General features: G+C 40.7%; 1 protein-coding gene across 1 annotated transcript in view; it reads right to left on the reverse strand.

The window, feature by feature from the left end:
• Positions 1–1,169: 1,169 nt before the first annotated feature.
• T265_04942 (hypothetical protein) overlaps positions 1,170–16,834 on the reverse strand; it is a gene marked incomplete at both ends in the record, with an annotated part of 46,161 nt that continues 30,496 nt past the window's right edge. The window contains one exon of the mRNA XM_009169810.1: positions 1,170–1,916. Coding sequence (XP_009168074.1) covers positions 1,662–1,916 — 255 coding nt within the window. The remainder of the gene's footprint in view (positions 1,917–16,834) is intronic.

Raw genomic sequence — 16,834 nt, forward strand, 5'->3', positions numbered from 1 at the left:
CACCGTCTTTTTGAACAGACCTTACATGAAAATGCATAGCGAAGAAACTGATGATGCTTCAAAATGTTGGGAGCCAGTACATTGGTTAGAACAGGTATTACCGAGTGCGCTCATCACTTTTAGCATTTTATATGTACTCACATAATATAAACACAGTTTCCGTCAAAGTAATTAAATTTTCTTTCTGGTTCAGCTGAATTAGACATCTATTTCTCTGCCTTTTATTCGCATGCACTGACAACGGCTCCATTACGGAAAGTCTCCATCGGTGAATCTCGCGCTTACTCAAGACTTTCTATATACTAATCCAAACCACTGGGAGCTGAAAATCCAACTAATACCTTTGTGAGTGTAAAAGTAGGTCTGACTGGTACACAGAAATCTTTCTGAGTCATTCATTTGCTGCTGACGAACGAAACGGAGGAAGAATTGTTGACCACTCCTTGTGTAACGCACGTTTGGCAAACACATGAAGCACTTCAGTTAATCCAACGTTTGGTCACTCATATAAGCCTATCAGGGTGCCCCACGTTGCAGTACTGCCAACAAGGAATCCGTCTGTAGCGTGCGAGTCTATGGAGCGGTCGCATCAACAGAGATTCAGCAAACCAAACCCAAAACCATCCAGGTTCAAAAGTTCAGTTGAGTTGAGCGCAATACGGGTTAGTGGGAAAGGAATGATTGAGCGCATCCAAAGGACCTTCAATGAGATTTATCAACTGTAAGTTGTTTCACATGTACCAGTTGCAGTGTATTCCGCTAAAATGCAAATCGACCGATTGACATTTACGGCCATCTTACCCGACGCCTGGTTACACTCATATATAATTGGTCATACTATTATAGTTTACAGTGCCAAACCAGACAGTCCTTAACACATCAAGAATTAGTACATCGTGAGAAATCAGCCAAGGCAAGAGTCTAGACGCCGTGAATTGTGTTTTGCGTAAGATCTGATATACGAGGTGTTATTAAAATGTTGGGATTTTCAGTGACATCCTACAAACTCCAGCGCAACGCATTAAAACCTATCGCCGGGATGCTGCCCCACATGAGCTAGTGCAGAGAACTAGGACTTACAAACCGCAGTTGAAACACCCTTCAGCTGTGTCCGCGTTGGGAAATACATGATTAAAAATATGTTATGTTTTCCTTAGTAACCTGTATCATTGCGGTTCGTCATTCACAGTGCTAAATGTCGGTGAATAAGCAAGCAGTACAGGGTAAGCAGTGCAACGCTGACTGTACCGTCGCTCAGAAATAGCTGGATAATTTATTTATCGAAGTTATAAACAGTGGGGTGAGAAGACCTAGAAATAATGAATTGGTCGAAGATAATGATGAGGTGACATGACTGGGCGGAAGCGGATGAAAATAGGAGTTTCCATGCTGATAGATGGGAAGGGCGGATAGAATTGCCTGGCATAATCTATCCAAAACTTTCGAGTAGAATACACGTGTGTACACGTTTAAGTTCAAAAGCATGATTTATACTTATTCACTGTGAAGTAAGATGAATATGTTGCTTGGAAGAGTACTTTTAGCGATTAACTGCGGCTGTTGATCAACCATCCGGAGAATTGTTGAGTTCGATTTTCCATTCATTTGTGAATAACCAAGTGGCGTACTATTATAGACTTCCTATTTGATTTCAAAGTTCCTTATTCACATCCACACGCGCACTGGTCACTGACCACGTATTCGTGTCGACTCCATTCACAGTAGTATCCATTAGCTGTCAAACTCAACTTCCGAATCAGACGCCTGACACGTCGTGAACGACGTTCCTCACGTGGTATACGTCGCCTTAGTAATTGCCCTTCACGCTTGTAACGTTTGTAGTAGAACGGATATTCGTGGCGCCTTCTTCGTTTTTGCAAATCGTCATCTGTTGGGTTCGAATCGTTTTTGCAAACCTGAACAAAATATTAGATGGAAGGAATATATGGTTAATACGAAACACAACTACGTGTCAAGAAACTACCTTATGTAAACTTAATTAGATGAAAGGTTTTTGTGCAACAAAGAGAATGAAAACAATAATTTTCATGAAGAGTCATTAGATCCTTGCAATCTCAGATGCATCGAGTTTGTGAAGGCTATCATGAGGTAGTGTACTAACTAAAACCACAGAAAGGTTAAAATTCCGACGATCGAAGCTTCGCATAGGAGCCAAGTAAAGAACGAAATCAACAGGTAATGCCTGATTCCTGTGATTGTCATCCAGGCAATTATATCACCTCCATACATCTAGACAGATGTACGCGCAGAGCGTATGTGAAAACCAGGGGTAAATTTTCCCTAAGAAGTGGAACTTCTGGAGGCTCATGAGTGGAGAGGCCATATGGCTGACATCACTGTCGGACAAATGCGTAGAACAGGATGTTTCGCAATCTAGCACAAGCTCATAGGTCGCAGAAATTTCTTTTGGACTCAAAGTTTGGGTTCTTGCGGTTGGACTGCAATGGCTTGATAACAGTCTGGACCGTATCATCAGTAATCGGTTAAGAGTTAGTTGGTGTACGTCGTCGAAGGCGTACTGCTCATCAAAGAATTGATTGGTTTCGACAAGGCGGTCCAACTAAGCATCTAATTAAGTTAAGATCGGGCTAGAATTTGACTAAGAGAGCAAGAATTATATTCTTCTCCGACAGTTTATAAGAGGATTTAAGGTTTCCAGGAAAAAAGCAAATTAACAATGGATATGCCTGGTAAAGATGTGAATGCAGCCCGAAAAGCATAGAACCAAATATTTTCCAGTTGGGTAAAAAAACATCTTCATAAGGCTCCTATTCAAAGGTGACTCGGCTTCTGCACTGGTAGTCAGAAAACGTAAATTTGGGTTGACAAGACATTCGTGGCAGCTAATCTGTACTTGAGTTTTAGTTTGAAGGACAAATTTTCATCATCTACCATGAGCTTCTGTGTGCACTCATTTGGGTGCTCGTGCGGAGCATCATACATTGGTCTAACGGCGAGGCGTTTGTAAGACAGAATACGGAAATTCACTACATTGCCTATTGGTCGAAAGAAACTTAGCTCAATTTAAACTGCGTCATATCTGAAACACCACGTATACAGGATACCTCCAAGACGATCACGGCTTGTACGATCCAAATTGTTATCGAATGACTGGAATCTGACTGCAAATTTCTTACCTCTATGTTCCTAAGAAACCCAATTTACCTCTGAGCTTGAACTGGCGGATTAAACGCTAGGCTTCACATATATGTTTACCTGATGTCACTAACTTACCTCGTTACCCATTCATCCAGATGGGTTTCCTTGCTCCCTTTTTGAATAACATTTTCCCATGGTTTCCAAATAAAATTTGCACGTGATTTATCGATTCGCATAGATGTTCTCGAGCCGCTCGTCGAAAAATGACGACTATCAACTTAAGTGCATTTCCCTCTGCAGTTTTCAGTGTTCACTTCTGAATACTCCTGAGAAGCTTCGTAATACCCGATAGAATGTGCTTGGTCTTGTATTCAATTGTTTTAGGTGGTAAGTAACAGCTCTAGCCGAGTGTCTAATAGATTTCCTTGAAGATACGGTTAGGAAACACTCAGAAAACTGAACTAATAGAAAATTATGCACTTTGTCATTTGAAGGCATGTAGAGCCATTTTGTAGACTAAAACAGAGCTCTAAATAACCGGTATTTTCGTCAAATTCACAGCAGAACTCGGAGCTAGTTAGGTAAATACTGCTTTCTGAAGCTTTTCAGTACATGCGGGCATCTCTTGTTATCCGTGCGTAAAGAAAAAAGGTTTATATTGCGAGTTCTATCAGAATGACCAAATTCTCTACCGGACACATTAACGTACATTGAAAGCCGACCGATATTCAGTCGTTCAGGACGTTGATGTGAAGTCACTGTTATGTGGGGCTGGGTTTCAAACCACAAAAGGTGATTGCGTTTGTGACTAAAAAAGGGGCCCGCTCACTTCTACATGGAACTAATAGAAACTGCGGATTCGCTTTCCGGAATTTCAAATATCAACTCAAAACTTATCGAAAAAGTGGTTGGTAAAACCACCTGCAGTACCCAGAGTTTCTGGTGCATTTGATCGATGTTGTAAAATGAAAGGACGTTATCAGAAGCAACCGCATTCGACATACGTCCTCATAATGCAGAGGACCCTACTAAGCATTTTCGTGAGTACCCTGCTTTTGAGATGGAAACAGTCCGCGCTTTTTGGTTGTTGTCTTGCAGAGAGAATCGAGAACAATGTTTTACGAATTTTCTGCCCAAAAAAGTTATCAGACCGTTTTATTTATGTCCCTGATTTCGCTCCGTCGGACACTTTTCTGGAGGAAAAGTTGAGCAGTTCCGGAATCACGCCTTTGAAAGACGAAAACAGTATGCCAACAAAGTAATTCTGCTTTGCTCAATCACTACTTCCCTGTACCTTATGTGGGAACGTTTCTGAGGTTGAGTTTTCAGTGTAACGGTGAGTCTCAAAAAGATCATCGTCAGCCTGCAAACTCCGCTTGTATGTCAAGGTGAACAGGACTTGAGGGGTGTTCCACTCCATGCAAACATTGTGCAGCCTATCTCTTTGTTATCCGTCAAATAAACCCGGTCACAAATTTCAAACACCAGTTGTGGCCCTTATTTTGGTCCATAGAAGCCATATCCGGAAAATTGCATCGTACGGCATATAAATTGAAGAATCAACAAATTATTGATAAGTGGACTGGACGTTGCGACGACAAGTCATGAACGGAGCGAATACTGATAGAAACTAGCACATTATTAGGCTCCGAATACACCTCCATGTGATGAAAAGGAGGGATCTGTTAGACCTTTCGGCCGCCTCGATGAACATCCAACTAACTGAGATCGTTTTCTTGGTTGAGTATCTTTTTTCCAAAAAAATTCTTGGTCTCTTGGTTTCCCTGAAATGAAATTTATTTTACCGAACGTATCGAAGTGCACCATTTTTACGAAATTTAATTTTGAAAATCACAACGACCCCTTCTTCAGACATTTAAAGTACCTAGACTATTTCATTTTCTTTCCTAAAGGGTTGGTTTGTCAGTCCGTATTCAGTAATAATTAGGAACTGGATTATATATTCGTGAATCGGTTCCACTCTCGTGTGCATGCACGGTTTGGTCTTCACCAAAGAAAAAAATGACATATGATACTCAAGCGGACAACGAATGCGATTTTTGACAATGCACAGACACAGTCGAATATCTCTCCACGGACACAAACATTCAGTAAATTTACTGCTACATCGACGGTTTATGACTGGCATGTCAAAAAAGTCGGCACTTAAAACAATTTTAGTGAGGTGAAACAATAAAATAGTTCAACAAGTATTTTGTTTTAGGCAAATAGCTGCGCGTCTGTTAGCACTCTATTGATTTGTGCAGCCGACGACATTCAACCTTCCCCCCACCCACCCCGACATGTCCTTCTAGATGTTTGCACACACATGTGACACATGCTTTAGCTGGATATACAGGTAGGTCATTACGGTCGACAACTGACCGTTTTTGTTCCGGACTGTACCTGACTAGACAACATATGAACTTAGAACTGAGGTTTGGAAAACTTCATCCTCGTTTAGAGGACTGATACGCAAATTCTGCTGGTTCGTATTAGGTGAAGACACCTTTAACTCAACAACTAGTCCGCTGATCGGTCCCCCAAAATTCCTCCTTGTCTGTTACAACGCGGAACGTTGTATTCTTGAGACAGGATGTATATCCTATGCTTCATTAGGCCGAATTACACTGTTCAGTATAGTGGTATCAAGAGTAAATTTAAAGAAATTATATGGTGATCGGCCGCACATTTGCATGCTTTATTGAAGCAACAGTATATTCTTACGACGTCAGACAATATGAGTGTCACCATTCCAGCCTTAAAGGGCGTCTAGTAGATGCCTTGGTCAAGAATCCAAAGACTGCTGAAAGGAGCCTTCCCTCAATATCAAAGGAAGAGATTTTTCTGTTTTAGGCAGCCGCGTGCAAAAAAACAAATCAGACAAGTATATCGTCAAGTAAAATGCGGCACTTACCAGTTATATTTATTAACAAACCTACAAAGATTTTGGATAGATCCACTGCAAAACAGCCTGCAACTATCAACTTCTACAACTTGGTACAAGTTAGTAGTCGGCAAATAAAGTGCTGTTGTTTTGCCGGGGCTTCAGTTTCCCAAGATCATTAGTTTTGTGGAGCTTTTTAGGAGGTAGGCTTACTGTCCGACCTTATACTGTAAAAATGATGTCAGTATTTCATGTCGGCTTCTTAGCCGCATAGTTGCGAACTTTCCCACACCCAGGTGCTCTAACGGGTTAATTGCCATTACGATGCACGAAGCATTTCGGAACACACCACCAAACTTGAAAGTTCTGTACGAAGAGCATGGCCGGTTTCAGCATGTCCACACTGTACTCAGTACGAATGGGGCTGAATGGATTTTCTTTTGATATGGTTGATTATCGGCGGAAAGGCACAATGTGAAGTATGGAGGCCTCGATCGCCGGGATTGACCTTCTCAACAACAAAAGTGATCAAAATTAACAAGAACTCAAAAACCACAGTTAAGTTCTTCCCAGTGTGCGCAAGCACTCCAGTCATTTCCTCAAGGCCGCATTTGTGATCGATTACAGATGCTGTTTTAAGAGATGCATGATGTATTAGCTGTGATTTTGTTTTTTACCATCTTTTTTCTGAAATATTTAGACCAGAATTTGTTTTTCAGTGAATTAACTTCACATTTGTATGTTTTGCCTTCTTTGTCCATGGTTGTTTGTGCCATTCGCTCCTTATTAGGTTTACAAAGGTCGTTCCTCCTTTTACCTTGACGGAGGTGTTCGTGGTTAACATCAAAATGTCACGTTATTCATATTTTGTACTTCCCAATGCGTCCAGAGGTTTTACTAAGCTTTGGTGGCCTGAAATTACTATGCTGAATACTGAATTTGCTCCACATCGCGGACGTTCTGGTCAAAACGGTCGATTCCCGGCATGCACGATATTTAACCAGTATCTATACAGCCACAGACCAAATTCCTAACCGCAGTGAGCGGTGTTAACCACCTACATTTAAAGTGAAACAATATGTTAGGTGGTCAGTTATGGTTCCAACTTTGAAAGGACTAGTTTATTTTGTGTTCGCTTTTTTGTAAAAGCTTATCTCAACCGACCTATTGCTATTAATACATCTGCGCGAGAGCATCTTTGTGGCGTAAAAATGAGGTCCCCGAAATTCGGCATGCAGTCAATAGGAGGCTAAAAAATTGCTTATTGTAGCCGGCCAATGTTTTTAACGTAGTTGCCATATGAGTCATAAATATTCGTTCACTTTACGTACGAAAATATTAAGTCAACAAGGGCATGTGGTAATCACCAGGGGTTTACGAACTCACTCGACAACTTAGGACCAGCTAAGTCCTAAGTCAAAACCAGTGTATTTAATGGTTTCGGTGGCGTATTTGAAAATCAGCTGACAGTCCTGGTTCAAAATCTCTTTCTAATTTTCGCTGACTAATAAGGAGCTCTTTGGATTAGATTTGAAACAGTATGACGCACGAGGGTCCCTCATTAAATTCAAATGTAGCTAACCACTCACACCAATCTGCCTTCTGATGCTCCGGCGGAAACTCACCCCCAAGGGATTAACCCGAAATCTAGCAAAAACCGTTCCCTCCGACCTCGTCGATGCTCGAATTCCCTGACAGTCAAGCCGTATGAATTTTACGGATTTCCGCTCCGAAGAACGTGGATCATACCAACAGTTCACTCCGTGGCGCGAGCTTAAGTTCATTGTCATCAAGCAACAAGATGTTGTTTAAGAATAGGAGTGCTTTGACTTTTGTCCACCTAGCATCAATGCAATTCGTGAGCTGCAAACTTAATATTTCCAAAGTAAACAAACGGTTGAGCACCGGGAAGAGTGCATATGAAAAGTCCCTATCTATCCACCGCTGATCATTAGTGATTATCTTTCAGCTGGTCATTTCGGTGATATTTATATTTTTGAGCCATTCAGCAATTATTCTTCTAAGAACACGGAAAATGAATATGAACAACACATATTCCTCAAAATCTCACAAAAGAAACTCAGGGGTTGCTTAGTGGGTTTCAAGCGCCTGTGACGTTACCTGAGTGAGAACTCTTGATTGGCGGATCAATCGACCAAACAGGACAGTTACTGGGTCGTTTTTCGATGTGTCAGGTACATCACTTACGTCGCTCAAGCTTGAACACGCTCGCATCGCATGTCAGATGTCCGGGGTTCAAATCTCGGCATGGCCGTTAGATATGCATTGCTGCTAATAAGAGCAAAACTCGGGACCAGTGTTTCCCTTTGGTGTGAACTTATCATTATAATAACGCGAGAACAGGACGACGACCGTTCAAACGAAAGTGGTGTGAATATGAACAATACACATCCCGCAAAACCGCATGTCAGTGTCCGGGGTTCAAATCTCGGCATGGCCGTTAGATATGCATTGCTGCTAATAAGAGCAAAACTCGGGACCAGTGTTTCCCTTTGGTGTGAACTTATCATTATAATAACGCGAGAACAGGACGACGACCGTTCAAACGAAAGTGGTGTGAATATGAACAATACACATCCCGCAAAACACCACATCGGAAGTTCTTATGGACTTTTCAACCAGAATTCAATGAAAATGATAAGGATACCCACCTCTCCCTTTGGCGTATTAATTAAGGAGTGTGTTGCATACCCACAACACAGGCAAACACCATTGAGCTGTTTCATTTTTGTTGATGTTACATGTCACGTGTATCGGGGAAACCTCTTCTGGTTCGAATCACTCGCTATTGCCGTCCAAAGAGGACGAAATATTACAGACATTCTTAGAGGTGGTTTACCACGTGGCCGTTGAACTTTTCGCCGAGCTCGAAAACCTGGTTGGGAATATTTTGCCACCTTTCCCATATTCACGCGATGGGAATGTCTGACTCTTCAGAATTGCGGCGAAATATTTGCAAGCCAAATGCCAAGCTCGACAATCGGACTTGTGGTCACATGATTAGCAAACAGCAAACGCATCCACATTAAATTTCGGAAAACCCTTTGTGTTACAGATAACAGTTAGCTAACATTGCATTCATTTAGTACGACATTTCACGTAAATATCCTTGGTTCATCAAAGTTAAGCTGGCAGAAGGGAACGGCAGTTCAAAGTCGGATGCTATACCATTCATGAATAAATGGTTAAAATATGTAATAAACCATAAACAACCAGACAGATTTGGATCAAACTTGATAAGCTGAGGCTGAATACCACACAAATATACTTCTCAAAAACACAGTTAGAAAATGTACAACTGTTCTGCCAAAATGTCTGTTGTTCTTTTCACCTAACTTGGCGATTTGGTTGCCAATGTTAGTCTTTAGTGCATTGACGCCAGGTCGTTTTGAAGGTGTTTGTTTTTGTGTGGTTGTCCGGGGGCGACCGCTGATTATTCAAAGGTCGGGTCACTTACCACGTGCTGGTGGCACCCGATGACTTTTGTTTCTGTTTAGCTTTCATTACTATTTTTCACACACCATTATTACCAACGAATATATCGTGGTATCGTTCTTTCATAGGAATAGTAAGGGATTTGAGCCCGAATGAAACTCATCAGTAACACTTATTTTCTGATATCATCGAGAAATCAAGACGATTTACGTGATTGCAGGAATTTACCATAACTTCACATATTGCCACATTGAGAGGATAGTTCGCATAAGAGAGATGTTTAGTGTTGTTTGTTTTTAATAAATGTAATTGTCAATGAAACTAAACCATATTCCTTTTTTGTAATGCTGTGGCCTTCCACCCAATGTAGACGCCAGTAGTTAAACACCGATCCTAGTTTAGCTGCTTTCATCACCGTCCATAGGAAAACTAGGTCTGATACATTTACTTTTGTTTTCAGTAAAAATTGGTCATGTGATTTGGTGAGTGGGATTTAGCACCACTGAATGCATCTATCAATTCTCGAATCACTGTTGCTAAATGATAAATTTTATTAGGATAGACTTGTGAGATTATGGGGCACATTACGTCAAAAATAGTGTTGAAAAATAAGAACCATGGAGAGATCTTAAATTAACTAGGACGGTTTGGCTTCTTTTCACACTGATAACAATCAATTTTACCAATGTTTATTCCGACTGTTCTTCTATGGTCAACATACCGTTTTGTATCTCCTAGTACCTTACTGTTCTGAAACTCTGTCCATTTTATGGGTTACGAGATATACATGAATAAATAAATGAATAATTATTTCCGTAGAAATCCCAGTAAACTTGAAACTAATCTTTTCTGTTTTACATTTCAACTACTTTGATGCACCAGAGTTAAAGCACATGATCCGGAGTTCGACTGCATTCACCAGCATGCACTTTGGGATCGAAAGTCATTTTCAAACATGATTCGGAAGTCTATCGTCATTTTGCGCGAAACGACAAACCGAAGATTTTGTGTTGGTTTTAACGCAAAAAATACAGTTGAAAAATGACTATGTTCGTTTGTTTTGACCGTATTTGGCATAGCTATTTTGGTGCTGCCTGTTTCCTCAAGGTAATCTGTGGTAACACCGCCGTTTCAGAACAGCCAGAACCCCTGCACACAAGGAGAATAAAAAGGATTCAGATAATTTGGCAAGCTCAATGCTGTGAAAACTGGCACATCACCCGTCAACCATCTAGCGCTCAATTTCAATAGAACCAATGAGACGTTTACACTTCTGTTACACTGTAAGACACCCAGAATTCGATAAGGTTTCGAGGCAGTGATTAATAAGTAAGTAAGTAAGTAGGTACGGCCATTGGATATGCACTGCTGATGAGCTCTAATAAGAGCGAAACTCGAGTCCAGTGCTTCCCTTTAATGTGGACTCACCGAAATAATTACGACAGAACATGAACACGGTCGTTCAAACGAGAGTGGTGTGGCTATAAACATAAGTAAGATTAATAAGTAAGTAATAAGTAATACCCTACTCCTAGATTTTTTAAAGTTGTTTCATTTTGACATGAAACGTATGTTGGTATTTCAGTGGTTGTTCCATTACCGTAATTCTCAAGCTTGTTTCTTGGATCATGGGAATTCCGTTTGATCCTTCTGGTAAAAAAGGCAGGTATTATTAATGACAGCAGTAGTTGACTCAGCAAAGAATGAAAGAAAATGAGTGGATTTCCAATTTAAGGTGTAAACTTTACATCGGAGAAGGACTTCCCGGTGGTGTAGCACGATTGAAGTTTGCTTGGTCATAGGCACCAAGCACTATCGCTTATCTTGTGTTATATTGTTCAACATTGAACATAAACTATCATGCATATGTCCGCAGCCTGTTTATGTGGAATAGGTCACTTGAGTCGGCATCTTATCTGACTGACTAATGCATAGACACAAGGTCTGATCTTAAGGCCAAGGTATCTGTAACAAGTCAGTGCTTTGCCAGGACAGATATTAGGAAATTTTGCTTTCAAATCTACTGGTAAAGAAGCCATTGGTTTCTTTGCAGATAACACTACCAGTTACACTTATTGACTTGATTAGTATTTTTATTTTTATGAATTATAATAAAAGCTACGCGTTATTGGAAGTTGAAATTTTGTGACTCAGAGGAAAGCAGTCCCAACAGCGGCTGATGTTATTGTCACCGTTTGCAATAAAAAAGAGGCGAATGTAGTAAGACGACACGGATTTCCCGTCTGGTCGCCCAACCTGTGACAGACTTTACATGAATGTAATCATCAGTACCCGTATAATAAGTCTGGAGGAAGACTGACACATAGTGCTTCAATCCAACATCTCAGTTCTTTCCAACACAGCAATGCCGTACCAAATTTAGATACTTGGTTAGAGGGTGAGTTTTGGTATCAACCGGAAACTGGGTCGGTTCGTTAAGTCGAAAAGACTGCTGAATCCTTCCTTATTGTGTGTTTAATCAACTTCAGGGGCCTTATCGAAATGCCGTTCTATCCTCAGGTGCGAGAACAAAGTACAAACCTTCTTGTGTAATCTGGTTGAATGCATGAGACACCCTAAATCAGAAGCAAACAAATCTACATTTTGGCATACCGAGTAATCGAAAGAAACGAAAAATTCCTTTGCGTCTCTTCAATAAGCAGTGAAAAATTACTTTTGGCGGTTCAACCACTGTAGTCAGCATGTAAGCGTAAGAAATTCACACCAAGCGTATGTCACAAAAACGAGCATAATCCACTCTACACTGCGCCGGACAACTCGGTCAAATAAAAATCTCTCCCAACTTATAATCGTTTTTACACACGCCACCTAGGCATGGCTACTATGGTTGTCATCAGGGTATATATACATATATATACATATATATACTGATTTGAGATAGTCTTGAGAGTGCAGACCGAATGGAGAGCAAGAAAAAATTCTTACGTTTGTCGTTAAGGATACGAAAGGGCTTCTGTGACGACCGTGTAAATGATGAATTGTGGTTTACTATGGTTGCAGGGTATATATACATATATATACATATATATACTGATTTGAGATAGTCTTGAGAGTGCAGACCGAATGGAGAGCAAGAAAAAATTCTTACGTTTGTCGTTAAGGATACGAAAGGGCTTCTGTGACGACCGTGTAAATGATGAATTGTGGTTTTAGAAACAACTTCAGTGTCCCGTTTAAACGTTATTCATGCCTAAGACCCAGTACACCTTCGTGGTCAGTTATTTTGAACTCCGCTTGAACCAATTCGCCCCTTTGTAAAAGTGCGATCACCCTCACCCCACCAGTGACCACATTTCAAAACGCTATGTTAAGGTTTTCACAAGTCAGAATGATCAAAGTTCTCACACTAGACGCAAATATCTCCTTTGGTAACAGAACGCTGGTCCTTTGTTGATGCAAGTATCCACTTTCATAGGACATTTCGAGCATCTGAGGCTCGTAATCATTGGCAGCTTGTCCACGAAATGCATCGATACTCAGTGCAAAACAGTCTCAAAGAGAGTGCCACAAAATTTTGACACAAAGAACACCAACCTAACGAGGCATAACATCGATTTGATGTCTGTTTTCGGCGTGTTGCACGTCCCACCCCAACAAGTTTTAAATTCATCGAAAAAGAAACATGTTTTCCTCTTGTTCGGGCCAAGCAAAACATAGGGATGGCCTGATTTGTGGAATGGTTAGAACATTTTGTCGTTACCGCATGAGTAAGCAACGTTCATCACATGACAACTTCATTTTGTGGTACAGAGAGGGCAAAGTCGAGACGGCTAACCTTAGGACATTCCTCGTCCTGCTCTGCTGGGCTTCTTAAGCTCCCATTCCATCAAAGCTGTTTTCCAAAAACCGAAGAATTGTACCGAGTAACGTTTTTTGCAGCACAGACGAGTTAAACATGCTATGTTGGATAAGTATTCCGTTTCATTGAGAATAACAAAACCTTTTCGGCTCCTTCTCAGCATCAAGGCCACCGCGAATGTGGCAGACCGAAACGGATGGGTCGCTATTTTCGCATTCATTTCATGCTAGTCCACTAGTGGAAACCGATGCAATGTGTTCCAAAAATTAACAGCAAGTGTTAGAGTAATACACCAAACCAAACGTTGAAGAAGTAGCGCGAAGTAGTTTTTGTATTTATCCACGGCAAGGAGATTGAATTCATCTTGCTTCACGTACCTAGCCGGAAAAAATTATCTCCTGAAGCTTCCTCCCGAATCAACATTAGGCTCTTTTGTTAGCCTGTAAGGCCGAGATTAATTACCCAGCCTTTTTTATAACTCCTTAGTCCGGCAGGTGCCAAATAAAATACGCTTCAGTTCATTACAGTAATCCTTAGGGGAGCAGAAGGAAGGGAAGGCTATTTCACAGTAAAAGCTATAATGTAAGTCCCTGGTCACATGTATTTCGGCTGTTGCAATTTTGGAGGCCTTACTTGGCGGAGTTTTATTGTGTCCTTTCTACTGTAAAGTCATTTTTATTCGCCAACAAATCTTTTCTTAGCCCATTTCTGAAAAAAAAACAAAAAAACACTGCCCCCAGTTAGCTTTCTTTCATCTGTGACAGTGTCACGTGTTGATGGTACACTGTCGTATTGATGCAACAATCATCTATGTGGGATGCTATCGTACTATATCATGTTGACAATAATATCCGTATGAGATACCAGTCAGGTTTCGAGTTGAAACAACTTTATGAGCCAATCTTTTTTTATTCATCCATTGCCAAGCTGTAGAAGGGAATCCAACAAGCAAGCTTTACGATTGAAACCCACTCACGAAAGGGACATTCATGGGTTCAGTACATGCTTTCCGTATGTCTCTCTAATCACACGCGAATAACTGGGCAGCCCATACAAGGTTTACTGATTACGGAGTAAGCCCCAATGCGTACATGGTTCAGACAAACGGACAATGGAGCAGAAAATGTCACAATCTCGCATTTTGAATAGCTAAGTAACCATGGACGAGGGTGCACGAGCGACGTTAAAATTTCCTGGATCTTAACCGTGCAAGCAGTATATTCTCTTCCGGAGAATTCGGGTGATACCAAAAGGTGCTAAAAGGACACTGAACTCAGTTGGAGTGTAAAAAACGAGGATTCAGATTAACTTGAATAAAAACTCAAGCACACATGATACACAAGCAGAGACGAGCAAATGTAATGCATGCGGGCGTCCGGCGGTTTGAGTCTGTTTGAAGATGTGTATTCGCACTTACAGCTCTAAGGTTTACCAGATCACATTTTGTTTTCTAACATGTTTTCAATTTCCTACGAAAAATATTGCTTGCGTCACAAACTTCACCTGTTTATTGGACAGTGCTACGAAATGTTTGGAGAAAACAATTTCAAACGCAACTAAAATTTGAAGGTTACACCGCAAGTCCGAAAATTACATGACCTATAAATACCCAATTAAAAGTGAATAATGTAAGCAAATGTGGAATGCTGAGGTGTAAACTATTTTCCGCTTCGCATAGTATGAGCCAACCGCTTTCGAGGAATTCCTTGCATCATAAATACCACCGCCATTGTGAGATGTGGGTGTTCCTAAAAGCTATGTATAAAGCTCCTAGTTACTACACTCTATATTAAACATATAAAAACCGTTTTTTGCGTCTAAAAATATGTCAACTTTTCGATTGTCATTAATCCTGGCACACAGGCACATGAAAAAATGGAGTAACCACAGGCACGTTCTCTGTGAGGAGCACGGCTAACGGATCTCTGGAGAGAAAACGCATATAGGGTACCTGATATCTGTTGAAAGAGTATTATCCGTGAACGCAAAAGCATTCTTCAGGGGTGATACACCGCTTCGATAGAGCGGGCTACAATATTATACTTCTATATAGGTTTCGGAGCTACTTAAAGGAGCTCGACTTTTTATCATTATATGCCATCGAATATTAGGTGAGCATACTTCTGAAATTTGGGCATTCCTCCACAGATAAACTAGATATCTTATTCAATTCAAATCAGCGGGAACAGAATTTATCCGACGTTTACCAAAAGCAACAAACTATGTCAACTTCAGGTTACTCCGTATGTTTCCAAGCCAAATCTTCCTCAACTTGTGGTGATTACGCTATATAAGTGGGGCTTTAAACCGCCCTTAGAAATTCAAGGAATTATAAAATATCGAAATACTGTTTTGCTCATACTATACTTCAAATACGTTGTATCATATACCAAAATAAAGTAAACACCAACAACCCAATCTTACAGAATTCATCGAGGGGTGTAAGGAGGAGAGGTGTAAGTCTTTGGAAGTCCCGATACAGAAATTGCTTCAGAGAAATCGGGTGATAATCTTTCTTGTTTCCAACACTTTGGAGTAGAGTATTTATTTGCCTACTTTTGAAATGAAATATACGACCAATCCCGTTGCCGAAAAAAGTTTTAAAAACGATTACGAAACGTGCCGTTAGCTGCAACCTAATTTTCGGGGTTAAATATTTTAGTGTTAAGCAGAACACACTGCTGTTCAAACGTTAAGGATATCAAAAGCATATAAGGTACATACGCCCCTTTTATAGGTGAAAAGATATGTATACTAGATGAGCTGCATATTAAAACCCCGAAGTGGTAGGAAAACTTGGAAGCCAGTGCTTCAAAAATTTTGATGAGTTACCCTTGGACCCTGTGATTTCCGTTGTCATTCATTCCAAACTTTTCTTTCTTGCACTCCGTTAGGATTAACCTCAATGGTTTTTGTTGCTTATCTGCAAACAACGTGACTTGCCCTGCATTCTGTTGGCGTAAACCAACGGGGTTCTTGCTATTTCAGTGGACTAGTACCTCAAAGACGCGAAAACCTGAACATTTAAATCTAATTTCAAGCGCCGAATGACAACAAACGTTCTACACAATAGAATATTGATTCGGTGTATATAGGGAGCACCTCTTGGGTTATAACTTGGAATGCGTCTGGCTGCAGTCGGACCCAGTGAATATCGGTGCGCCACGGTTACAAGCATAAAATAACAATTCTTTTGACAGCTGTCATCGAGAACATCCATGGTTTCGGAAAATATATTTTGGGGGAAGCCACTTTAGTGGTATCGGCAGATGAGTAAGCAAAAATACACTGTCCCAAAATGTCAGACGCTCCTGAACATGTCTGGTAGAATGCCAACGTCAGACAGCCGGCTGCCCAATCTAATGGACTCTTACACAAATGCTAAACCTTTTGTTTTTAAAAAGGCGACAAATTAGTTGGAGCTATATCTGGCGGAATTGTTTCCAGTCATTAATTTACTTTTCTGTTGATTTGTATTTTATACAAATAGCCTTTTAATGAGGGAACTGTATTCATTTTCTTGTGCGTTCTTTGAGGCTAAACTATTATAT

Source organism: Opisthorchis viverrini (assembly GCF_000715545.1).
Source record: "Opisthorchis viverrini unplaced genomic scaffold opera_v5_90, whole genome shotgun sequence".
NCBI lineage: Eukaryota > Metazoa > Platyhelminthes > Trematoda > Opisthorchiida > Opisthorchiidae > Opisthorchis > Opisthorchis viverrini.